This window comes from Anopheles nili, chromosome 2 (genome assembly GCF_943737925.1).
Source record: "Anopheles nili chromosome 2, idAnoNiliSN_F5_01, whole genome shotgun sequence".
In the NCBI taxonomy this organism is placed as follows: domain Eukaryota; kingdom Metazoa; phylum Arthropoda; class Insecta; order Diptera; family Culicidae; genus Anopheles; species Anopheles nili.
Genome location: NC_071291.1, coordinates 32327188 through 32352414, shown reverse-complemented (window position 1 = coordinate 32352414; position 25227 = coordinate 32327188). Strand labels below are relative to the sequence as shown.

At 44.1% G+C, this 25227-nt stretch overlaps 3 protein-coding genes across 3 annotated transcripts in view; 2 read left to right on the top strand and 1 right to left on the bottom strand.

Moving 5' to 3' along the window:
• Positions 1 to 20624, top strand: part of LOC128721060 (alpha-1,6-mannosyl-glycoprotein 2-beta-N-acetylglucosaminyltransferase) — a 40602-nt gene extending 19978 nt beyond the window's left edge. Inside the window, exons 3-13 of the mRNA XM_053814769.1 lie at positions 1683 to 2311; positions 5903 to 6031; positions 6105 to 6221; positions 8606 to 8760; positions 13829 to 13981; positions 14083 to 14171; positions 14267 to 14412; positions 14479 to 14639; positions 15933 to 16601; positions 19065 to 19279; positions 19356 to 20624. Of these exons, the coding sequence (XP_053670744.1) occupies positions 2302 to 2311; positions 5903 to 6031; positions 6105 to 6221; positions 8606 to 8760; positions 13829 to 13981; positions 14083 to 14171; positions 14267 to 14412; positions 14479 to 14639; positions 15933 to 16601; positions 19065 to 19279; positions 19356 to 19578 (2067 nt within the window). The 5' untranslated portion in view covers positions 1683 to 2301 and the 3' untranslated portion in view covers positions 19579 to 20624. The remainder of the gene's footprint in view (positions 1 to 1682; positions 2312 to 5902; positions 6032 to 6104; positions 6222 to 8605; positions 8761 to 13828; positions 13982 to 14082; positions 14172 to 14266; positions 14413 to 14478; positions 14640 to 15932; positions 16602 to 19064; positions 19280 to 19355) is intronic.
• A 91-nt stretch (positions 20625 to 20715) lies between these two features.
• Positions 20716 to 21819, bottom strand: LOC128720265 (THAP domain-containing protein 5-like). Its single transcript, XM_053813926.1, has 2 exons — positions 21426 to 21819; positions 20716 to 21363 (listed from the first exon to the last, which is right to left on the bottom strand). The coding sequence occupies exons 1-2, from the start codon at positions 21679 to 21681 to the stop codon at positions 20936 to 20938; spliced, it is 684 nt and encodes a 227-aa protein (XP_053669901.1). The 5' UTR covers positions 21682 to 21819; the 3' UTR covers positions 20716 to 20935.
• Positions 21820 to 22488: 669 nt separating this feature from the next.
• On the top strand, positions 22489 to 25195 carry LOC128721837 (nucleoplasmin-like protein). Its single transcript, XM_053815634.1, has 2 exons — positions 22489 to 22595; positions 23670 to 25195. The coding sequence occupies exons 1-2, from the start codon at positions 22574 to 22576 to the stop codon at positions 24179 to 24181; spliced, it is 534 nt and encodes a 177-aa protein (XP_053671609.1). The 5' UTR covers positions 22489 to 22573; the 3' UTR covers positions 24182 to 25195.
• Positions 25196 to 25227: the final 32 nt, after the last annotated feature.

Below are 25227 nucleotides of genomic sequence, written 5' to 3'. Positions count from 1 at the left end.
ATATTTATAGTTGTACTCATAACATTTTACTAACACATTCATCTATATATTGGGAGGCTATTTTTTCCGGCCTTTAGTCGAATACAAAGGTACACCGTTTGTGTACATCTTACCGTTGATGAAATAATCGATAAATGTGCTTCGCAACCTTAGGTAGACTGTAACAAAAAAAAGGAACATTGCCATCTCATTTAGCTCTATTTGCTAAAGCACACTTCCTGCTACGTATTTTGCTTTCCGTTACCAAATACTTTCTTTGTTGTGCTAAAAGCTTTACCATTTTGTCGTTCGCTCGCCGATCGTTGGAGTCGCGGTGTTGGAAGGCTACGAAGGACGGTTTTGCTGACGCTTTTCATCTAGGGGCTTACGGCAAACCCTAAAACTTTTTCCTCCTCCCAACCCGAGGGATTCCAGCCATTCGAGCACTTCGCACAAAATCGCACGACCGGAACTGCGTTTCTGGCCTCGCAACGAGAAAGGTCCCCAACGCTCGCAGCCTGCGAATGAAGCAATCTACGATGCAAACTGCGAACGAAGCGAGCTCAATTCAATTCCATTCAATTTGTCTACAGCCTTCATTCGTTCAAGGAAGTGCGAAATGACGTTTGATGATGTTTCATCCATGTTTTATTTTACTTCTTAAATGTGTTCGCAACGTTCCCTAGAGGACTTAGTCTAAACGGCCGTGAAAGTAAATAAATGATGAAATTAATAAACAAAATATATGATACAGTAATTACCTATGGAAAAGTAACATTTACCCATTACAAAAGCACCAGAACTCTAAACTTTATATGAAGGACTTTTTTAGAACACATGAATAAAATGAATATGAAAAAAAGTTCAAAATAGTATGCGATAAATACTCTCTATCGTGACTCAAATAAAATAATTACATGTTTTTTATATTTACATTGGAAAATATTTGATCATACCATATCGAATATATCGAATCTTTCGGTTCTTATAAAGAACGAATTGGACACCGATATCAACATTACTTTTACGTCTTATCAAACAAAAATAAAAAAATTAAATACAATTCGCATAATCGACAAATCATGATCAGGGTAGTGTTCTCTTTCAAAAATATGCATCAGTGCATTCATGAAATCATAAATGCAACGGAAAGCTTTTCTTTATGCTTCGTTTTCCACTAGCTAGCCATTCTTTTCATCCACTTTTTTACCGTTTGTTAAATACAACTTCCCGAACATCGCGAAGGACCTGAACCCTTTTTTAAGAGTGCTTTTATTTTACATCAATCCTAACAGTCGACAGCTGTTTCGAATTGATGGAAAAGTTTGAAAACTTTCCTGTACAAAAACCATCGTAAGCAGGGTAGAGCGTTAAACATACAAAAATGTCGCCATGAGTCTTACAGATAGTTTTACAGCACATTTTGTAATCCTTTTCCTGCAAATTCACTTGACATAAGATGGAAATATTCCACTATCGAGTCTGGTTGAGTAGAAACTCCTTCAATATGTCATCAAAAAGCGACAAGAAGAACGTTGCGCAATGTTGTTCGATCCGTATGTGTTAGAAAATTGTATCTATTTAAAAGCCACGAGCAAAAGGATACAACGTATCCTAGCGCGTGTAATTAGCGCAATGAGCGTAATGTTTCTCAATTGATTTAAATTAAATATAATTCCGCTTTTTCCGTGTCTTCCCAACAGATGCTTCCAGACTAAGCTGCACGTGGAGCTAATTGCAACACCGCCAGCCGGCCTTGCCAGCCCGCATGTCCTTGCCGCACCCAAATGACGATGCGATTCAACGTAATTCCACGACCCTCAATGAGTCTCACCGTGCCCGTGTACTAGTAACCCGGTCGTCGTCCATGATGACAGGTTACAACCGTGAACGACGCTTGGCGGGCTGCTGTAAGCACAAAAGTGCTTAACATTGTGCAACCACCAACCGTGGATCGGTGGGCTCTAATCACCACCCTAATGCGCTTCATGTGCGAAAAGTGAGCTCGATTTCTGGCACGAGTGTGTGCTTTGTGTGCTTGTGTGTGAGACTTTCATCGCCGTCGTCGGTAAAACGTGCCCTCGAGCAATCGTAATAAGTTGCGAATGAGAAACCAAAAAAAAAAGGAAAAGAAATAAAGACAGAGAGAGAGAGAGAGAGAGAAAGAAAGTGCGAGTGAGAGAGAGAAAGAAAGGAAGAGTAACACGATAAGGATATCCGGTCCGGTGCCAAGCCCTCCCGCACGAAGGGTGACATCGAGCCGTGCAGTGTTGGCGAACTCCTCTTGGCGAAACTAGGACAGCCTGGGACGGACAACGTTATATGATGAGAGGTGAGTGTGACGCCGTGGAAAAGCTGCCAGTTGTAGCTTGGAACATGTCCCTTTGGTTTTTTCCTCTGTGTCAAGCGTCGTTTACACCGGAAACCAAACACAAACACACACACACACACGCACAAGGGTACGCACGAAGCCAACGATCGTTCTGAGCGGTCGGTCGCAAGATGTATTTTCTGGAAAAACGCTTTCGCCTTTTTTTATTTTTGGTTTGTTTCTTTGGAATCCCTTCTCCCTACGATCGGTCACACCGGAAGGAGGACTGAAGAGGACGTGGGGAGGAGGGGGGGGAGTATTGGTTCGTTTCCCGTTTTCCCAAAAACGGGCGGCCAAAAGAAAGCGATAAGAATGTTTTCCCACAACTTGAGGCATGTTTCACGGTTTGCTTCCACGCAGCCTGTACTGTTCCTCTGCACAGCGTTCACGGGAGGTCTACAAGCTGTTGCTGAGATGTTGCTGAGATGCAGTTGAAGAGTAAAAAAAACAACAACACGTCAAGAACAAGATTAAAGCCACTCTCCCGCGGGCTAACAGTGGGGAGCTTTCGCCGTGTACTTTTTGTTTTTCTTTCACACCACTAACCTGATATTTTCCGCTCGGTGGACTAAAAGTTGGTCGCGGTTGGTTTTTTTTTCCTCCCATTGTGGAAGCGTTTGTTAATTTCATAACGTTCTTGGAATTAGGGCTGGGAGCAGTAACACGAAACACAACACCCTCGGAAAAAGCACCTGAGCTAGCGTGGGAAGGACCATTTTTCGTTGTTTTCAGTTTGAAAGAACACCACGAACCGCTTTGGCTGAAAGTTAATTCATTTTATCGAATTTGTTCACCTGCGGAGTGAGCGATTCGTGCTTTTCGCCCTCCAACTGGTTGTGTCCCCAACTGCGACCGAGCCTCAGAACAATGCATCAGTACCGCCGCAGGGAAATCAGAATCGCAAACATTTTTTTCCGCAGTTGTGAACCGCAAACTTGAGAGGTGATGCTGAAGATAAATCATTCCGAAGATGGATTGGGCCACCCTGAAGGGATTCAACAGCACCCACGAAGCTGATGCTGTGAGTGTGATTAATAAATCCCAGCCGGTTTTGTGGAGGGTTTTCCGTACGCACTCTTTGCTTGATCTTTTCTGAAGATTATGATGGTATGCACAATTTTCTGCTTGTTTCAGGTAGAAAACAAGAACTAATAACATACACATTTTACATGTCACCTTTCGTCACTCGAGTTTATATACTTTAGCTTATCGAATCGGTTTCTCAGGACATATGGTCCGATGCAGAAACACACAATTATTGGCCATCCCTTATTTATTCTTTGAAGCGAAACTTAAACGAACTATTTACTTTTAGCAATCAATAATATGATGAGAAAATAATATGAGATAGTGCAAAAGAATGATCATACATTTTTTTAATCAATTTAAGAATTCATTTTCTAACAAGAGCTCCTGTGAAGAAAACACCAATACAAAGCCCACATTCAAGACCCAACTATTCAACCAAATTCGCTCATATTTCATAAGCTTCCTACAGTTGGTTGGGCAGGATGCGATCGAACAAACGCAGGTGGTGCTAATAAACTCGCACTCCAACCGGAAGCAAGCCACATTTGGGAAAATCATTCAGCCAGTCCCACTCCAGCATGCTATCAAGCGTTTACTAGTGAAGGCAAATGGGACACGAAACCCGTCCATCGCATGGTCGCCTCTGACCGAGTCACAAGGGCCAAATCGCATGGTGAAAGGAAGAGCGAGCATTCCATCGCCTCGAAAATGCCCGCTAGAAGCGGTTGCTAATGCCATAGACGACTGCGCAACAGCTGGCTGAAGCCCGGGCCAGCGCGGAAATTGAAAATGAATTGCGAAACCCATTGTGCGAAGCCGGAAGGATTGAGAAATTGGTTCCACCGAAATCGATCCAGGACGTCCTGGCGGGCGTCGAAATCGAGATTGGACTTCTGCATTAGTAAAGCTCATCTCATTTCGCAGACAGGAATCATTTCGGCTTTTAATGGATCCTGTCCGCAGGTTGACTTTCGCCCGGAAGCGATCCTTACTTTCGTCCCAGCGCGCTGGTGATTGTGTAAGAGGAAACACAAACCCGGTGCAGGCTACTTTCGCCTCTAGGACCTTGGGCGAAGAACTAGGACCTTGGGCGTAAAATATGCGCCCCTTTTGCTCTCCCTTGTGTTGGGCAATAAACTCACCACGCCGCCGGGATATCTCCCAGGAGGATGGCAATGATGCGCGCCGAGGAGCGAGGACTAAATATGCCAGAAAAGATAAAATCCACTGGCGCGAAACAATTCCGACCCAAATGTGTGACATCCGTTGCCATGTTTGGCTTAATTCGCTGCGAAAAGCGACGATAAAATCGGCTGAGAGAAAGAGAAAATGAAAAAAAAAACGGTACAGAAGTAGCAAAAGAGTGCAAAGGAAAAAGGCAGGAAGGACGATCCACGTTTGTTTTATTTTACCATATTTGAGTCGTACCAAGTCGTAGCAGTTCGCAGGACGAATGCAAGAGGCCGCGAAATGGGGCTCTTCGACCCAGCTCGTGCCCCGCTTCGGAAGGATTTTGGGAGGACAGTTTTTCGGCGTAAAAGTTTTGCCTTGTGCGGTGGCAAGAATCATCCGTCGAACGACGTGTTACGAACGGGCCGCGGAGCGATTTTCCCGATTTGTTTTGTTTGGCGCTTTTCCCGTTGATTTGGGCTTTCATTTTCGTACATTTCCACCAGTCGGTTAGAGTTGCTGTAATGTGCCGTGTGTTTACCGGCGCTGGTTTCGGAAGGAAACGCTTTCGCCAACCGGAATGACATCCTATTTTCCCATCCCAAAATGCCACCGAGTTGTACTGTCACATGTTTTGGCATCGATTTTAGCGACCCACGCCGCCCGATGCGCCGAAACCTTTGCACCGCGAGAGTTGCCGAGGTAAAAAGAGGAAAAACAAACATTTTCCCTCCTGCGTCGAGGGCGCGGTGAGATTTTTGATGGTGGCTTTTTTTTCTCGAATCGTCACCAGAAAACATGGCGAGTGACACTTTTCGGAGGAGTTGCTACACATTATGCTGTTGGTTTGTTTTGTTTCTTGGGTGCGGTAAATTTTGGCAGAAACATAAAATGCATACCGAACCTCGGGTGGAAGCTGGAAAATTTTGCTCAGCACGAGTAGCTACTGCTTCACATTTTCGAGCGTTAGGGAATTGAAGAAAAACAAAACAGTATGAAAAAATATCACAATGAACTGACGGAGCAATAAGGAGCAGAACTTTCACCCAAACTCATATATAAACAATCCAACTGAACGTGTGGAGATGTAAATATACGATCTTGGTTTTTGCAAACTGGGGGTTTTTATTTACAAAATAAAAAGCTGTAAAATATAGAAAACACTTATATTTGCGATATCTTATGTCGACAAACCACAATAACATCTATATATCTGCAATAATATATGAGTAATATAACAACATAATTATATGAATATATTTGCGAGTTCTTGCGTTTTTTTTTGTATGCTTTTCTTTGCTTATACACCAAATTTCAATCATACACTAACATCCAATCATTTCTCCCGATTAGGTCGACGAATACCGATCGCATTACCGAACACTGGCGCACTGTCCCGTAGACGACACACGCTGTACATCCGTTCCGCCATAATTGTATTCATCCTTTTCGCGTTTCTGCAGTTCCACGTGATAAACTATGGTAGGTAGCGTCCTCACGCCCTCTCGAGCCCGATTGGCACTCTAACCTGGAACATGGGACCCTTCTCTTGCAGACTCCTCCGATAGCGGATCCGGTGACAGCACCAACTATTCGACGGCAGCGATCCTGCAGATGGTGCCGCCGGTATTTCACAAATATTTGACCGGAAAGCCCCGCAACTCCACGCACGGTAAGTGGCCACGTTCGCCGGGAGCCCGGTGGGTTAGGAATGTTTGCCCAAGAATGTCATACCCGGCTCAATTGTGACTTCGGAGATAGGTTTCCAAACGGAAGAACTGTCTCCCCACAGCACTGTTCACAGTTTCTTTTGAGTTGATGCTCCATTCCTAGCCTAGAAGAACGCTATCAGCTTCCCCGTAAGTGGGTTGATCGTGGTAGCTAGTTGTTGAAACATTCATCATACGCTAGCTGCAACGCACGTTGGCACTGGAGCGGTTCGATTGAAATGCCGAGAAGGACGGGTTGAAGCGACGGCTTGTAGCTAATATTAATGAAACGGCGTAAAGTTTTATAGCACCATTTGTGTCAACAAACCGTACCAGGGTAGCTTTCCTAGTGCCTCCGGTATCAGTTTTCCCGCTCGGTTGTAGCCACTGTGGATGAATAATTTCGAATAGATCAGTTGGACCGCTCACCGGTTGCATGCCAGCTATTAAATATTTAGCATCCTTTAGTAACTCAATTAACGTCCGGTAGGATTCGACGGCTCCTTAAACTCTGGAAACTGCGCCCTAGCGCGACTAGTTGGCCCGATGAACTTGTTTTTATAGCACTGGCTGTAAACGCATTAATTATGAACGCTCGCGGCAAAAGGTCGTAGCCATCGCAAGCTTGCAAAGGGCCACACGGTGAGTCGATGCCACGTGGTTTTAGCAAGCTATTTCGGGAAGCATAGTTCATTTCTGAGGAATACGAACTTTCATAAATATAGCGTAAATGATGAAATATTTCATTGTTATGTTTTGACTTCCATGTTAGAAACACCGTTCAACCGACTCGAAATAAAATAGTCAAAAAAAAAACAACGTTTCCTCAGAAACTTGAAAACTATTCTGCAAGGCATTATTTTTAATACTGATGCAAAGAGATTCCCGTCCGACTTTTCCGATTTAGCGCCCAAACATGTTTTCGCAGCTGCTTTTCAAGTCACATCGAAGTATGAAAGAACACTATAAAAAGCAAAATGCAATCATTTATGGCGTTACCACGTTCACTGTTGAGCGTCGCACAATAGAATGGAAGCCAGAATCCACATTCATCATCCTCCCATCAACTGAAAATGTTCCCTCTCGTCAGTATTTAAATAGCACGCAAATATAACATTGAGCAGAAGAATCTCGTTTCTGCAACCATACATTGCGCCCGATAATGCGAGCTACGCGCAAAAATGCAGTAACCGGTCTGAATGATAAAAAAAGCATATCCCTCGCACCGTTCACCACCTGGAAAAGTAGGTTTTTGGTACTCGTGGCACGAAAAAGTGTCACTTTTGATGGAAAACGTGTTTGCCACCGTTGCCGTATTTTTGGTGAAATCGTTTTTATTTACGCTCACATTTATGCACCCTTCGCCGGTACCGAATTGGACGAATTGATTTAATGTCAAATTGAATCGGACGTGCAAATGGAAGCAACATTTTTCATGCATAACCATTGCTACTGGTGTGCAGCGCTGCGCTGAACGTCGAGGTTAAAACGAAGAGAAAAATGCTGGAAAATATCACCTTTAAGTTGAGGTTTGATGCAAGCAACACAGTTTTCATATAATGCTTGCTAGCTAAGAGAGATTTTTCATCTCATTTGTTAAGGAGACGTTTATTCCCTTTACAAAGTGTACTAGGAAAGCTTCACGATGAATATATGTAACATTGTTCTGGGAGAATCAAATTAATTAAGCAGCTAATCCAAAACAAAAGTCCACCATGAACAACTACCATTTAGCTGGCAGAAAGAACCAACGGCCTTTCGTTACATTCCTTACAGAGACCAGCAAAAGCACTTTACAACAACACAATTGGTCTGTGCCCGACGTAAAGCTCCACAACGAGCTTCAGCGAACGATAAAGAAAGAGATAAACCCAGCTTGAGTAATTGAATCGGACGCGCATGAAACCGTGATGATTGCGAAGCCATCCCTTTTTTCGGACTTGGAAGAATATTTTGTCAAAGTCGGTAAAAAAGTAGCAAAAGCAAAAAGAGAAATAATGGAAGAATTTAATTTAACGTTATTACATTTTGAACGGATCAAATGGAACACATTTATTAATACGATCAACAGCACGTGAACACTGGGTAGTTCTGTGGAAAAATTGCTTTCCGCGCTATGGCAATAATGCCATCGAAATACATTCATTTTTAGTTAAATGTTTGAGCATTTATTTAACTGTTATGTAACATGAATTTGCAACAGCTCGCGTGATAGCACGTACAGAACATGAACAGAGTCCACTAGAAGCTTGAAAACAAATCCGCCATCAGTCGTTTCCCTCAGGATCTCATGCGGCCGCCATTCTGAAACCACCCCCTTTTTGCTCTTCTTCTTCTTCTTTTCAAGGTCACAATGGTACCCACTTCGGAGGGGACGGGCCCCGGACGGCCAACATCAGCGAGATCCTGCGCATGATACACCGCTACAATGAACTCCAGACGGTCCTCAACGAGGACATCTACGGTCCATTACAAAATGATTCTGTGATAATAGTAGTGCAGGTAGGTCATCGTTCAGGCTAATCCTCCCACCCTCCTCCCAGCTAGCGTGTCGGTGGCTTCCGTAGTCCTCGGGCGGATGCCTTCACGGGCACACTGCGGAACCGCATCGCGCAACTTCCGCCGGACGTTCGCTTGCCGATCACCATCAACTGTTGCCACTGTAGCTGTTGCACCTGCAACAGCTCATCCCGCTCATCCGGCAGATCGACCGATCGTTCCCGGCTCAACCGTCGCCCGGAGCTGGTGCTGATGCTGAGCGAATCCGTGGTGGGTGTGGTCAAGGATGCCGTCGTCCTTCCCGACCGGAACCGGCTTCCGGAGCGCTGCTGCTCCAGCGAAGCTATCTTTGCGGCCGTGCGCACGATGAACGCACTCGTCAGCATATCGAAGGGCCGTATCTGCCACAGATGCTGGGGTTGTGGGTTGTCCTGGTGGAGTCGGGTAATTCGGTCGCGAGCCGGATCTCCGATGCGAATCCGGGGCCAGTGGGGTTCGTGCCGTAACGCTTCCCCGAGCAGGTTCCAGTGGTTCGCATCGTTGACGACGCCTCGCAGATGAACGTTGAAGTCCTGCGGGTGTTCGAGCTGATGCCGCACACCGACTCGCCGTGACTGTGGGCCGGGTAGCAGGAACTGCAAGCAAGGAAAAGCACGCTCTGAAAAGCTCCGGTTCGGCTGGTGCTGGGGGTTAGATTCTGCGTTATTACCAACACCGTTGGCCAGAACCTTCGGCGTGGAATCCGTCCACCCAACAGCTTCCGTAGGGTCAGCTCGCACAGGCTGAACAGCGTGTCCGGTGTTGTGTGGGCGCTGCGGGGTGTCCTGCGGGGATGAGGAGTAACGGGGGAGTAAGTGCATTTTATTCGCACTCACAAACGCGAGCGAACGTCACGAATGCACCGAGGGCGTCCAGGGCGTCGAGGGCGTCGAGGACGAAAGGATAAATAACTTCCATAATTGCTTAACTTTATGCCCCCGAGGTTCGTGAGCGCGCGCGTCCCGGGCATGAGTTTGAAAGGCGGAAATTAATGGTACGGGGGTGGTGGTGTAAAGTCCACCACAGGGGCCAAGGTCAGCCGCAAGGGGGAAAGGTGATCCCGGATGGTGGTGTTGGTTTATGCTCAGTGCAGAATGCCTGGAAAGTTGCACGTACCACAGCACGAGGGTCGGTTATGAATAGCGAGTGAAATTGGATAATAATTTCAGCCAAATTTTTACACCATGAGAGGGTGGTTGGAACTATTCGAGAAAAATAGTTTTTCTCCGCCGTCTAGAGATAATTGTTACACCGATAATTAAAGCTCAACCGCGGGGAAATTCGAGAGCTTTTATTTTGAATGTAATTAGTTAAAGCTCGTGCTGCATCGGAGCGAAGGGGATAACTCGAAAATTACATTAATTTTGGATCCTTACGGGCCAATGCGCATTGCTAACCGGTGCAGACAACCAACTAAAGCGTATTCATATTAAATTTCTATGTTTTTCCACACTGAGGAAACTGAAATGAACTGAATGAGAAAATGATAGAAAACTAGCACATTGCACGATTCACTCATCGGACGGTGGCACTACAATCAACTCCGCTACGATGAACGACAACAACACTACTGACCTGCTTCGGCTGCGATACGCCTTGCACTTTGGCTCAAAATTGGCCGGAAGTTTGAATTTAATCACATTCATCACAAACCCCTTCGACGGAACCACCAAACCCGTCACCCGTGAATGGGTGATGGAGCAAATGTGATGCGACCGGTTGCTAAAAGCGCTGGCCGAAATTAAAGCACCAAACAGGACCCGGACCCGATCCGATCCCTCCCGGCACCGAGTTCGGAATGAAATCGATTGCAGCGCGCTCGAATCCTGCGTCCTTGTCGGTCCTTGCCATCACCTCGAGCTGGGGCCAGCTTTGAGGTTCCTCCGCTCCGATGGTCGCTTTTTCAATAATAACCGTTCGTTTGGTTTACGAGCACCGGTTCTGCATCGTATTCCCAGGAGCGAAAGGCCGTCGTTACGCCTTTCACGATAAATCGAAAAGAACCGCTAGAACCGGTGAAATCGGTCCATGGAGCCCCCCCTGGGAGGCTCGCCAAACCCAGCGATCGTCACACAGCGGCGTACGACACGGAGGAGGCACCGATTATAATTCCGGACGTCCTAAATATGTCCGTTTCATGTTTTTGTTGAACCTCCACCCGCGAACCCCAGCACGCGCGCATCATGGCGGTTTCGACATGTTTCTAGACCTACGAGGAATACATCACCCGGCGCCAACCGGGAAACGGGCACGTGGTCGCTCGCGTTCCTCTACTCGCAGGATCTGCCAGGAATGGTGGAAGGTTTATGGTTTGGGCTGGTTAATTCCGCGCGACGATATTATAGGTCAGGTTGCGGGGCTCGCGAACGACCGACGCGCGGGTGATTTGAAATTCGAAACCGCTTTGAAAAGAGACCGCCATTGCAGGACGCCTGAATGTTCAAAAGATAATCCAGAGCATAATTATTACACGCTGGTGAGTTGTGTTCGGCTAAGCGGCACATCACAAAGAGACGTTTTGACGATGTGGTACTGTTTATAATGTGGCAAAATTATGCTCGAGTTTATGTTGCACACATTTGGTGGCAAACCTTAGCTGCTCAATATTTATCAAACTGCTACAGAAGGAATTTATGTATGTGAAAATAAAACATCACGAGCTGTATTGTCTTCTTATGTATATATTTTCTAAGTAGCATATCGTTTAATAAGCTTGTTCGGTGTTGTCTGCTTGAAGCGAGATTATATTGTCCCTTCGAGCATCTATCTTGCTCTCTCCCTTTATTTGGACGCAGCCCAAAAATACTCTAAAAGAACACACCATTCCATCGTTCTAAATTTAATCTCGTTTTTCCCTATTTTAAGCTCACACCTCCGAAAGTCTCTGCGAGCCGGAACTTGCCGAAATCGGTTCGGTGTGGGTTTTCAGTTTTTCCGGGTTTTGTTTTCCCACGAGGCCCTCCCGAAGCCCCAGACGATCGCACCGGCACAATCGCCTCACCGGAAGCCAACCCTTTAAGGACGCTCGCAACGGTTATTAGTCAAATGCAAATCAAATTCCTTCGTCAGCGCAACGGCCTACCCTGGCCGTACGGTTTTCCAGGCCGGAAAATTCCCCACCCGAGGCTTCACCGTTTGTGGTATGCACGGGCAGGAATGGTCCCACCCGGAAGTGATTTTCGGCTCGACCTTCGGAGGTTTGCTTTCATGGGGATTTTCATTGTTTGCTTCGCGCTGCTTTTGAACGGCTTTTTAATACAAAGCTGCAGCGAGAAGAAGCAGAAAAAAAAGCTCCACAATCCTAAAACCCGTCTTGAGGCGGTATGGAAGCGAAACGCAGAAAAATATCCCGCAGGCATGACTTGCGCTGACTTTGGCGCTAGTCACTCGGAACGAACGCGACGCGACGTTGGAAAAATTGCAAGAGATTAAAACGGCTCCTTTTGCCTCCCGGTACGTCGCTCTGGTCGATTGCCCTTTCACCGGATATGCTCTTTCATGCTGACCCGGGATTATCGCTTTCCAACGGTGGAAGCGTTCTCGTTTACACCCTTTAGGCGGAGCGCTGTGCTATGCTGCTCCATCTGAAGGAGCCCAAGAAGGAACCATTCTTCGGTAAAACTCATTATGTCTTTTACTGTTTTCTTCCCCGCTACCATTTGCGTCGTTGAATTGCGCTTAGCGTACTTAATCCACCGGTCCTTCGGCACGTTTCATATTAATCGATAGCACGAAGCAGGGAAAGATCATTTTCGAGCGGATCAGATTTCCATCGCTGCGTTTCGTGGTCTACAATAATTTTTTTGTTGTGTTCTGCCAGACATCAATTTATCACCATCGCTCGGTGACTTCCCGCGAAAGTTCGTCCGTGAACGTTCGTGAAAGAGAACAGTCTCCCCAAACAAACTATTCCACTCCTCGAGGAGGCACTTTAATGTATTTTTGATGATTTCAATACCCAATTTGTCGTTTCCATGGGCTCACCTTGGTGGACGAGTGCTATTTCGTAATGTAATGCCGTAGAATCTAGCGTTGACCTACCGACCAGCTCAAAGGAATGTTACAAATCCTCATGGGGAGCCATTTTCAACGATTGCTAGGTCGAAGATCAAAGCTTCCATTCCATTTGGGAGCCAGAGCGAAGTCTTTTGGCCGTAATATCGTAATAATTCCTCCTTTGATGACACCGCTCGTTTAAGCAAGAAATTGCGAAACAACCCCACTTATACATCTTACGACCGAGCACCAGTGAGTAATTTGGAGACTTGCTGGTACTTTCGGGACCTCCCTGCTAGGGCACTGGACTCAATTATTTCTCCATTAAGCCGGTGACCGAGCGGCAATAATTACTAACTATCGTTGCGCACCTCACGGGAGTGAGAAAACCACCAGGCGCCTCCATCGGGCATTGGTTCTGTTCCTTTCAGGGATCGGTAACATTGGCTAACTTCATTATAAATGAGCTTCGGCTGGGGTTTTGCTACCGTCGCAAGCAAAATCACGTACGATGGCGCTTTTCGGTGCCTTTGGGTGGTTTTTTGAGTAACATTTATGCAACGAGTTTTGGTGTGCCGACGCCTCGAGGTGATCATTCGTACAAGAGAACAGCTGCGTGGGAAGGACCTGCAAGCATAAATGTTTACTTTCAATTACTTTTGGCATGCACGGCTTCGTGGCTGTAGAACCAAAACTTGCCCGCTAGTCTAGTAGGCAATTAAAGGAATGTATATAGTCGCTTTTTTTGACTACTATTCCGCAAAGCAATAGATTGCATGGCACTATTTCGGTAGCAAAAATATACATGTTATCCTGCAAATAATCATATTAAATTCTATTAACTAAAGAAATAATTCCAATTTTTATGGTATGTTACACCACTTTAGTACGTATATTGAATCCCAGTTATATTGAATTTCATGCTGTTTCATATTCATATGCTGTTCATGTAAAATAAAAACTCTGTCCCATAAAAACGCTCCAAAGCTCTATCCTTCATTCCTCTCTCTACTTTGCTATCTTCGGGTCTGTACAGGTACACAAAAGGATAACATACTTACGGCACTTAATTGTAAGCTTGGCCCAAGCGAGGGACATTTCACGGGCGCTGCTCGTCTTCTCGCACGATTTCTACGATGACGACATCAACGATCTGGTGCAAAGCATAGACTTTTGTAAAGTAATGCAGGTACGTACGATGCCTCCAGCCCTCTAACGGTACGAACAAGCACTAATCAAACGCATATACTGAACTGTTTGGTTTGCCTTTTTCTACGCCCCTTTCCCTAGATTTTCTATCCCTTCTCGATACAAACGCACCCGAACGAATTTCCCGGTGCCGACCCCGCCGATTGCCCGAGGGATATTAAAAAAGAGCAGTAAGTTTCCCTGCCCGGTCCGAGTCTGTTCATTGTTGGCTGCTTTTGCTTGCCCTTTTGCTCGAACATAAACCGGACCCATTTCTCCTCCACAGGGCACTGCTGCGAAAGTGCAACAATGCACTCCATCCCGACCTGTACGGGCACTACCGGGAGGCCAAGTTCACCCAAACCAAACACCACTGGTGGTGGAAGGCGAATCGAGTGTTTGACCAGCTGGAGGTCACCAAGTACCATACGGGTAAGTGCCACATGGATCGGGTTGACGAAAAAAATGGGTGCACTGTAATGTTTCGTTCCACGCCAGGTATGGTGGTGTTCCTGGAGGAGGACCACTATGTGGCCGAGGATTTTCTCTACATCCTCGAGCTGATGTTCCGGAAAGCGCAGGACCTGTGCCAGAAGTGCAACATCCTGTCGCTGGGCACATATCTGAAAACTTTCAACTACTACACGTACAACAAGAAGGTAATTTAGTTTGCTGTCGAATCCTTTGGCTGCGAAATTTGGCGCAATTTCATTAGAAACGAGAGTTGCTCAGCTTTTGCGCTGGCCCCCAGTAGGATTGTTCGAGCAAAACCCTCGGGCAGCAAAAATTACACCAAAAAACCACCCAATTCGGCACACTAACCTACAAACCAACACGAGTATCTAGTTTCTTTTCGATTTTTTATTTTTCGTTTCGTGTTTTCAATGTATCTTTTGTCAGTTTTGCAACAACAAAAAACCAAACATACACGCACCCTTAAAAGTTTCCACACACGCAACATGAATACGTCAATGGAATGTTTGCCATTATTCTCCATATACTTATATTATCTTTTCGTACTGGATAGGTTAGTCGTAAGTTTGTTTCCCTTACTCGTCCCACTCGCAACATATCCTTGACACATAGTGTACCAACAAAAAAATAACACCTTCCAGTGCAAACGTTAACCAACACTGCAACCATCCAAAATTCGTTGATCGAAATCTGCCACCGGTACGTTTTTTTTTTGTGAAAATGTGCTTACTCGGGTTCGAACTTTGAAAGGCAATATGTATCGTCAAGTTCATGTCACCATTAGTAGTCTCTATTTAAAGAACTTAATGATTAGAACTGCACTTTAGATGTGCTTCAAATCGTCTTTCCCAGTCCACGTGAAATAAACCAAAACTTGGGGCAGATCTCGATCAACGATCGGCCACATCGTTCCACTCGTTCAAATGGCATCGAATCAAAAACACTTTGCTTTTGTCACTCGCGGCTTAGATTGTGTTAAACCACATAGCAAATCCACACAGCATACTAACACCATGCATCTGAAAAAAAAATGGCAAATAACACGTACTTATCCTGCTTAATATACCGCAGCAGGATATGTGTTTGCCCGGTTCAGCCTCTTCGGATGGACCTGGAACCGTTTCGATGTCTGTCACGCTTTGTTATTGATGTTCGATGTCCTTTCGGATTTCGTACGGCACATGCAAACACGAGAAATATTCACGAAGCTCTCTTCGCATCATCAGCCATACTCTACACTAACGCTCACACATTCACTCACTGCTGCTACTGAAGGTTTAAAGAATAATCGCTCTCTCTCTCTCTCTTTCTATACATATTTATAAATATTTCCATAAATATATTTGATAAATTTTTCTATCACTGGCCGCCTTACGAACGTCACTCGCCATCATCCTCATCAACGATCATCCTCATCGCTTTCATCAATACCATCGCTCATTCCGCTCATTCCATACCATCGCACAACCGATCGGCAGCGTGGCCAGCCCTATGTAAAGAGCTGGTACTCGGGCCACAATGGTAAAGCGGGCACCGCATGGGGGGATGGGCAGCGATCGATTCCCGATTGGGGACCGTCAGCATCCTTTTCGGTGTCCTATGGTGCGCTTAGCCGCAGCCAGCTCAAAGACGCCGCACGTCGCATTCGAGCAACGATCGATGTTGGGGCGCTACTTGATCAAAAGCAATACATTCGCCAGGATACGATCGGGCGAACCGATGGGTTAAACCTGCTGCGGGTGACGTCCACCACCAAGACGGGTCGCTCGTCGGACGATTCGTTACACAATCAGCTTGGGTTTGGGGCAGCTCACCACAACGACATCTTTGTAAATGACGAACGTAACGGTGTTCTTAACGCTCCTTCCACTCCGTCGATCTTTCATCCCTGGCAACACCGGCGCCCATTGCAGCACCAGCAACAGCAGAAGCTTCTGCAACAGCAGCGCCAGCTGCAGCAACAGCAGCTGCTCCAAAAGCAGCAGCTACAACGCCAACAGCAGCTGCAACAAAAGCCACACCAGCAGGAGCAACACGCACAGCAGCAGCCAGCATCGCTTCCGACGCAGGTCACCACCGAAAAGTACGCGTCCCAGTCGCAATGGGGCTACCAGGTGTTACCGACCCTGTACTCGATCTATCAGAAGGTAGCACCATCAACCTACTTCTTTTTACTCTACCTGCTGCTATTGCTAATTCCGATGCTCCCTTTTCTACTGCTACCGTTTATACTGTACTACTTATCTTCAACTTCAACTACTACTGCTACTCCTACTATCACTTCAAAACTACTACTTATACTACCACTGCTGCTCTATCTCTATTTTTTATCCCTTGAAAGAACATTGTTTGCATCCGCTAATTAGCCATTTCCACCACTTTTTTTCCTGTATGCGCTTCTATTGTTTCACTGTTGCGTTACTGTGTTACTTGTGCTAGTTGCGATTTTTTGTTCCGCCCTAATACCTTATTCGATACGATTCCAAACGTTGGCTGGTTTATAAGGTGACCAATCTTTTTGGGTTGCTAAAATATGTGTCCGTGTTTTTCCTTCATTGATCTATACTTCCCACTTGCAAAGGAATCCATTGGAAAAACTTTGTGTTTGCTCTTCGTCAGAGAACAGCAATGCTTAAAATCCAAGATCTTCTTGATATATGTCGAGATATTGCAAGAATTGAAAGTTGTCCATCGTCGGGAGCTATGCTTTTTTTACCGTTTGTATGATTTATCATATGGTTTTTGTTTTCTAATAAAACTACTATCTTTATTGATAGTTTTTTTTCTCTATACTTCTAAAGATTTCTTACAGGTTTTGTTGACGTTGTTCGTCCATGACATACTTCGTTATTCAATATTTCATTTGGTGTTGCTTTATGTTACACACCAATATATGTTACACACAGCACAACCGACACTTTGTTTAGTTTATAATCTAAAATTTAGCTCAAATGAAAAAAAAACATGAATGCTCTACGTAGTGAAGTGCAGATGGAAATAAGGGGTTGATGAAAATTATGTGTATTTTTTTTTATTAAACCAAAATGTGCCATGCATGCACTTTTACTGCAGTTCAATGGGATAATATTTATAGAAAATAAACACATTATCGTCACTGTTCTACTCTGCATCACATGTCCATTGGAGCGCGAAATAGGGTTCTAAATTTCTGTTTATCTACACCGTTTTATTAGAGCGATCGTATCGCTAGTGCAACCGTTTTGTGTTGCTTAATCTCACCAACCAACAACAACAACTGCTGTAATCATGGTCATTCCTATTGAGTGCATCTAATGCGTATTCTCTCTTCACCATTCGTTGCGTTATCGCGTGGTGTGTAATAATTGTGTGTATTTGGCAAACTACTCGTAGAAAACGCCCCAACACTCAGCATCCATTCCATTCTGTGTGTAGAGTCGGTGTAATTAGTTTTTCATCGAGCACCACCATCACATTGCACAGCACATTCACTCGAAATTCGCATGCTTTCTACACAACTGCATCCCAATGTTCTCCTGTCCTTAGTTCTCCATACAACACCCACCTCACTATGTTGTTCATGCTTCCTATTCCTTCCATTCTTGCGTAGATCTTTGCTAGCATTGTTGGTGGTTTGAAATTCGTTGAGAAAATCGTTTTGAATAGCACTTTTGCCTCATTGTTAACTGAAAACTTGCAGTTTGAATATACATAATCAACTAATAACGTTTCTCACGTATTACGTAAGGTTGTCACGCTGATCAAATTCAAGCATTAATTTTAAAAACCAACTTCGAATGTTTTATTGGTTAATTAAGTACAGTAGGTACATCGAGTACTACCACAAGTATCAATTTAAAAGCCAAATTGTAGGAATGAAAAACTGCTTATACCTTATCAGTCACAGATTGCTACCTACTGATTACAAGGACCAAGTTAATATATTTACACAAGTGTTCGTATTTTCCATTTCAACATTTTTCTACTAATTTTATTTATACGACTCATATAAGAACAATTAGAAGATATACAGTTGCGACAAATTTAAAATAAGCATGAAAAAGGATGAAGGTTACTGTTATTGTTATTTATTTCAGAGCGGCCTGGCCGTATTTCGAAAAGGATAAGGGTTAAGGCAATGATAAAAATAACGGTGAATTTTGCAATAATTTTCCTTTGAATATTTTTTTATAATACTTTCTTTTCTATACTCGGAAATGAATGTACTGTTGCATCCATAGTAAATGGTAGCTTAAGCAATGAAAAAGCTTTCACAACACATCTTGATTTATATTTAAAAACTAGCTTTTTGACGACTCTAAACCGTGTTTCTCTCACGTGTGCTTTGATAATTTGTTTGATTAGTGACAAAACCAGTATTTTTATTGCTTTATTTAACTAGTTCGTAAACAACCAAAACTCGATTTTAGCACCGTATGCTCCTTGCCCCGCCTTGCATCCATAGCATAGAGCATAGTTGCGTTAGCGAAGCAAAACCCGCTTGAACGTTTGCAAAACATGGCGTAACGCTCCGGCGCTACCATATCCATTAAACCAATTGAAGAACCTTCGCACGCAACGGTCACATTTAGAAACACCGTACTTACGCCTTGCGCTCATTTACATCGCAGGTTGAGGTGACTCCCTGGATCAGCAGCAAGCACAACATGGGTATGGCGTTCAACCGCACCACCTGGTACGACATAGTCCGTTGCGGGCGGCACTTTTGCGAGTACGACGACTACAACTGGGATTGGTCACTGCAGCACGTGTCGCAACAGTGTCTGAAGCAGAAGCTGCACGTGATGGTTGTGAAAGGACCACGGGTTTTCCACATCGGTGAATGGTAGGTCTGGCGCAGGGGACATTTCTCGGGTGAGACCACCTTCTCATCATACTGCTCTCCTTCTTCTTGCTTTTAGTGGGGTCCATCACAAGAAAAGCAACTGCGAGTCGAACCAGGTGATCTCAAAGGTGCAGCAAGTCCTTAAGGTGGCTCGTGGTTCTCAGCAGCTGTTTCCTCGCTCGATATCGCTCACTCAGACGAGCGTTATCAAGAAGACAAAACTACGCAAGGGCAACGGTGGCTGGGGTGACCAGCGGGATCACCAGCTGTGCTTCAACATGACGCTGGTGGGACGGTAATGGGGCGGAACATGTCTCTATGACACCCCGCGCTGCATACGCACATTCCTTGCTGTCCACGGAGCGCCGTACAAGGCGCGGCTTACAACGAGGACTGTGTGAAACAACGAATCGTCGTTACAAGAAGTATCCTAGCAACCGGTGGAAATCGTAGAGCAACCAAGCAACCATCTCCCATCGCCCTCTCCTTGTGCCGGTTTGACCACGTGTAGCACAACCCGCGCATGGTTGGATCGGAGAACGACCAAACCAAAGTTATGTACACGTTTCTTTTTCGTTTTAGAATGTTACCTAAGCTATATAGCTAATCGTTCGATCTGTTCACTTGTTTTTTTTTGTCTTTGTTGTACCTTATAAGTCACAACGATGGTTCATGTTAACGGATGTTACCAAAAACGGTACCGAAGGCCAAGAAATAGTATTAGGTATTTAGGCTTAGATTGTACGAACCCAGGCAACAGACGAAACCCAAGTCGCACCACAGTGGCGAAAAAACTTCAAAAGCGTTATGCATGGGTTTATATTTATTTAACATCATTTGTCAACCACCAGCTCAGTGTGGAGTTAAATGTTCCGTGTTGCCGTAGCACGCTATACCATGGTTCGTATGTAAGATTCCAAGACCAATCGTCACCGGGTTAGTCTCGTGTTTTGTTTTATTTTGTTTCCTACGTTTAGGGCACTGTCGATTACGATAAACGTCTAGACAATGTGTGATATAAGTTTGCGGACCATTCGTTCCATGCGATTCGTGGTTGAGAAATGTATCCACAGTTTTGTTTACTTACCCAACAGAGCTGATTGAAGTTTTTTAAATCCTGCAAGAGACGCGTGATCCACATTCAACGCTCGAACGAAATAGTAAGTGTTTGTAATGTCGAATGTCCTTTTTTGCGATAGTGAATAAGTGTAACGTTAGGTGTAATGGTAACGAAAACAATAAAACTATGTGAACGGCACACACGCAACTAATTTGACCGAATGTAAAAATTATTGCCTGAAAGTTACTGTATTTCATTTTGAGAAATTTTTTTACTATCTTGTAAAGCACATCACATTTTAATTTTGAGTTGCAATAAAATTGATTCAAGAGTAGACCCGAATAAAATCACAGCTGAACAAAAAAACAATTTTTTTAAGACAAAACATTAGCCATCGAAAGATTCATTTATTGCTATCCAATGAGATAAAGGTTAGACTAATTTGAAGCTTTTTCAAAAGAAATCCAGACGAATGCAACGCTAACTCAATGCTTCATTTAGATATAAAATGTATTGGACTTTAAGCTCCTCTTTTCACAGGATATTCATTTCTGCACAGGCAACTGAAACTCGTTCATTCTATTGTTTGACATAACCTACGTTATTTTGAGGTATCCATTTTTCCTCTTCAAAACCATTGCCTCTTGAATAGCTGTGTCAATGTAGTTTTTGAGGCTGTTGTTAGTTTTTGTCATTTTTTTAGATTCCTCTAGCTCTCTTCTAAGCATAATAATTTCATTTTCCAACTCCTCTATTTTCATGTTTTTCTTTTCACACGATGCGCATTGCTCCAAACAAAGCGGATCATTTACATCGACGAAATTTATCATAGTTTGCTGACTACCTGTGTCGTCTATAGAACAAGGTGGATCATCATCTGCTTCTGGAGTGTCGGCTTCTGGATCATCTGAACATCCCGCGTTTTCGCCGTACATTTGTTTAATACGTTCGAGTTTTCTTTCTTGGTCTTGCTTCCTTCGTACGTCTTTCTTTATAATCGGACTTTTCACCAACGAAGGAATTGCTATAATTGGAAACGGTTTCATTAAAAACAGAATTTCAAACAAAATACAAGACTCAAAGCACCAGTTGGAGTCAGTATCCGCAGGTTATTGATCCTTATCAATGGTGATTTCTGTAGTTGATAGTCCTCTTGTCGGAAATGGGACGAACAAATAACGGAACAGTTTGTAGGCGACCAGTTTTCGCCTCTATCGCAAAACTCCTGCCATGCATGTCGAAGATGCGAGTGTTTTGGAAATTCATGAAATACGATATCCAGCCCATATTTTTTCACTTTTCTTCGATTGTTACGGCAGGAACATACTGCACAAGTAGCCATTATCAAACAATATATGGACCGTCTGATTATCACAACGTTAGATCTATTAGCCTAGCATATTATAGAACAAATATCATTTTTTTTACGTTTCATTTGAACTGTTTAAGCTGCTTTTTAGCATTTTACACAATACGTGAACAAAAATACGTTAGTTTTCAACAGGTTTGTAAAATTTAAAACCTAAGATAGTAGAATACAGGGCAAGCTGCAATCGAAAACATAAACAATTGCTCGCGAGCTGAGAAAAATGTCATCGTGTTCTCAAAAATGGCGAAACTTTGTGCGTTCATTTATGCTACACTACAATTTGTACCAAGGTTGATACATTACACTAGACTTTGGCTATCTTTCTTTGCACATTAAGAGTTAAAAGTTTTTAAATTACGATTCTTTTGAAAATCAATAAAAATATGAAACACCAGTCGTTCGAAACAAAATTGGTAAGCGAACAAGATCAGTCAAAATTCAAGGACCTGTTCCATATATGATTGATATAAGTTTTTTTTAAATCTGCTCAATGTCTCTAATGTTTATGATCTTCTATCAGTACTATAACATCCTTTGGGTTTTGAAATTTTTTGGTTAGTTAAAAAAACCTGTAGAATTTATGTAACAATAAAAAATTGTGTAAAAATGCATTTGTATTTGCCATTTTTTGCCCTAGATGTGCCTACCCCAAATGTCAAAACACCATAGTTGCTGAACCAAGCATGTTTAATTACCTTTCAAATGGAGCCGAAATTTGACAGCTAACGCCAAGTTGAAAAACGGATGTACGATCATTCTTTTACTTGTTCTTCTTTCTGGCTGCTCTAACGTCGTGAGAAGGTGTCGTGCATCCATTAGCCTCGCTGAAGAAAATCTGAAAAAGTCCAACTAACCGTGCACAAAAATGGCTGATGAGTACTTTTATGGTGAGTAGAGAAATTATCCTTTCATTTGCGTTACTCCTTCCACCGGCGGGGAAGGAATTTCGAGTGATTTTCGCAATGAACAGTGGGCGGCGGAATATGCCGCCAACCGCACCGCAGATACCACACGCGTTTTGCCGCGAATGAGCAACGGCGGCAATGGTCGCCGTCGCCGCGCGCGTGCATAGTGTTTTATCATGATGCCTTCGCTTGGCGCTTTCCGTAGTCCTTAAACCAAGCAGGATTGAGGATTTGATATTTAATTTTTTCGTGCGCGACAGTGCGTTCAGCTGATTATGGCGTCGTTAGTTTAGAACTTTTCGGCATCGTGCGCGTTTTACCGGCATCCATCACCGCCTTCCTCCCCCGTCGTTCGCTTGATTCGTGTACTCTCGACATCTTCGATTGAGAAAATCCGCTCACGCGAGGCTTTGCTTTTCGGTAATAGATGGCAGCTCCAAGCGGCCGGCGTATATGATTGAATATGCCGGTAGATCTGAAAAACGTTCTCTGCACAAACCAGCTTATTGCGTGCTATTCCCCGATGGTAAAATTTGCCAGTAATACTCTGGCAATGTGAGGTTAATATTTTTTTGTCCATCATGTAGCGTCAATTTAATCACTATTTGCTTCGATTTTTTTGTTATTGCGCCCATGTCGCCACTCACAGCTACCATTACGCAAATACTCTCGTGCTATGTCTTTTATTTAGCGCCTCTTTTTGTTAAGTTTTACTGCAACCTACAAATGTTTCTGTCCCTTCTGTAGGTGTGATGTACATTTATATAGTCTACGGTTTTCGTTTTTGTTTACCTCATCCTGCTCCACTTTTCGCTCTGCGTTAGGTTCATTCGGAGCGGTATCGCGTTATGAAGGGTTAGATATTTTAACGAAATGGCGGCGTCTACTATGTTGCGAATGCCTCTCATCAAAGCTGTGTGACATATCGTATGCGTCTGAAATTTGTGCTTACAAACGAATAAAAAATTGCATTTAACATATGTCGTTATTAACAAGCGTGTATACTTAAAAATTGGTAACTTTTCTTATTTTCGTTTCGTTTGTTTTTATTTGTAGGAGCAACTCTGAAGGAGGGAACCAAAACAGTTACTTGGGACCCGGATAACAAGCCGGAGAGCTACCCGCGACGACACAAGCTGGTCATCAAACAGTGCGTCCTTGGCCATGAGGCTGCAGCGGACGAGTTTAATGTGGTTCAGGTGGAAACCATGACGATTCGTGACACGCTCCGCATTCCAATCGCCGTCCTGAAAGTGGGCGAAACGCGACACTGCCGAATCGATTTGGAATTTTCGGACGCACCGGTTACATTCACGTTGCTCGAGGGTAAGGGTCCAGTACACATCCTGGGGCTGCATCTGCTCGAGTCAGTGGTTGACGAATTCGAGGACATGGCCGAGATGGAGGAAGAAGTACTAGACGAGGAGGAACCTGACGAGGATGAGGATGAGGACGAGGACGGAGCGTCACAGAGGAAGAAGCAAAAACTGACCAACAACTCCAAGGGCAAGCCAGCTGCCGGTCCCGGTGGTCCCGCCGGCAACGACAAAAACCGAAAGAGGAAATAAACGGCGCGTTTCGTGTCTTCGGCTAAGCTAGTAGGAGTAGAAGTAAAAGCATAGGCCACCACAACGTGTCATTCCTCAACACAATTTAATAATATGTATTACAAACAAACAAAAATCCTCACAATCCACCATCATCACCCCTTCTACCACCAAAAGCCGCAACCCAGTATCGGCAGCACACAGTCCCAGCTTGAAGATAGCGAGCCGAATTGTTCCGCACGCATGGCTCGAAGGGCTTTAGGGTGAAACTGCACTTCCTCTTTTTCAATCGAAATTTTTGCGTACTAGAATGATAGGGAATTAAAAGATACACCTTATACCATCCGCTATAAGGGACGCGCATGAAGCATTAGCCCCCAATATTATTTCTCTCAACAAGAAATTATCCGTATCACTGACACTGTTTACGCAATAATAACGAGTCCGAGGACGTGTGAGGGCTTACTAAAACGAAAGACAAATCGTCAGCATTGTAAGAATTAATACTAAAATGTGGAAAAAGATAAACTTGGAAGGAATATTCTCAACCGGTAACAGAGAGCATTTCGTTTCTTTTTTGTTTTTACTCATGCACATGACCCGCAACAGGTATTTGAAAAAGCAGTAAAGCGAACCGATGTAGTACTACATCAGCTTGCCTTGCACATAATGAGCCATTACAGAGTGAACTAAATATTTGCCACTAAATCCTAATAGGGAAAAAGGAAAGGATTCATGCGTAACCGAATGGCCAATGTAACGAGGCTGAAGGTGAAGGAAATTCGGGATACTATTGTAGATTCTTCAGCTGAGATGTCCATGCACTGCACGGCTAACACCGAAGGGATGGAAAACGTTCAGCCATACATAAGGGGTAAATAATTTTATGAAAAAAAGCCAAAACAAAACGAGAACAATTTCCTTTGCTCTGGAACAACACAAAAATACTGAGATGCCATGGATGTGCGGGTTAGAAGAGAACCTTTGTAGAATGCGGATTCAAATTCATCGTCAAAAGATAAATGACATAATAAATGGACAAACTACGTAAAATTAATAGCTGTTGG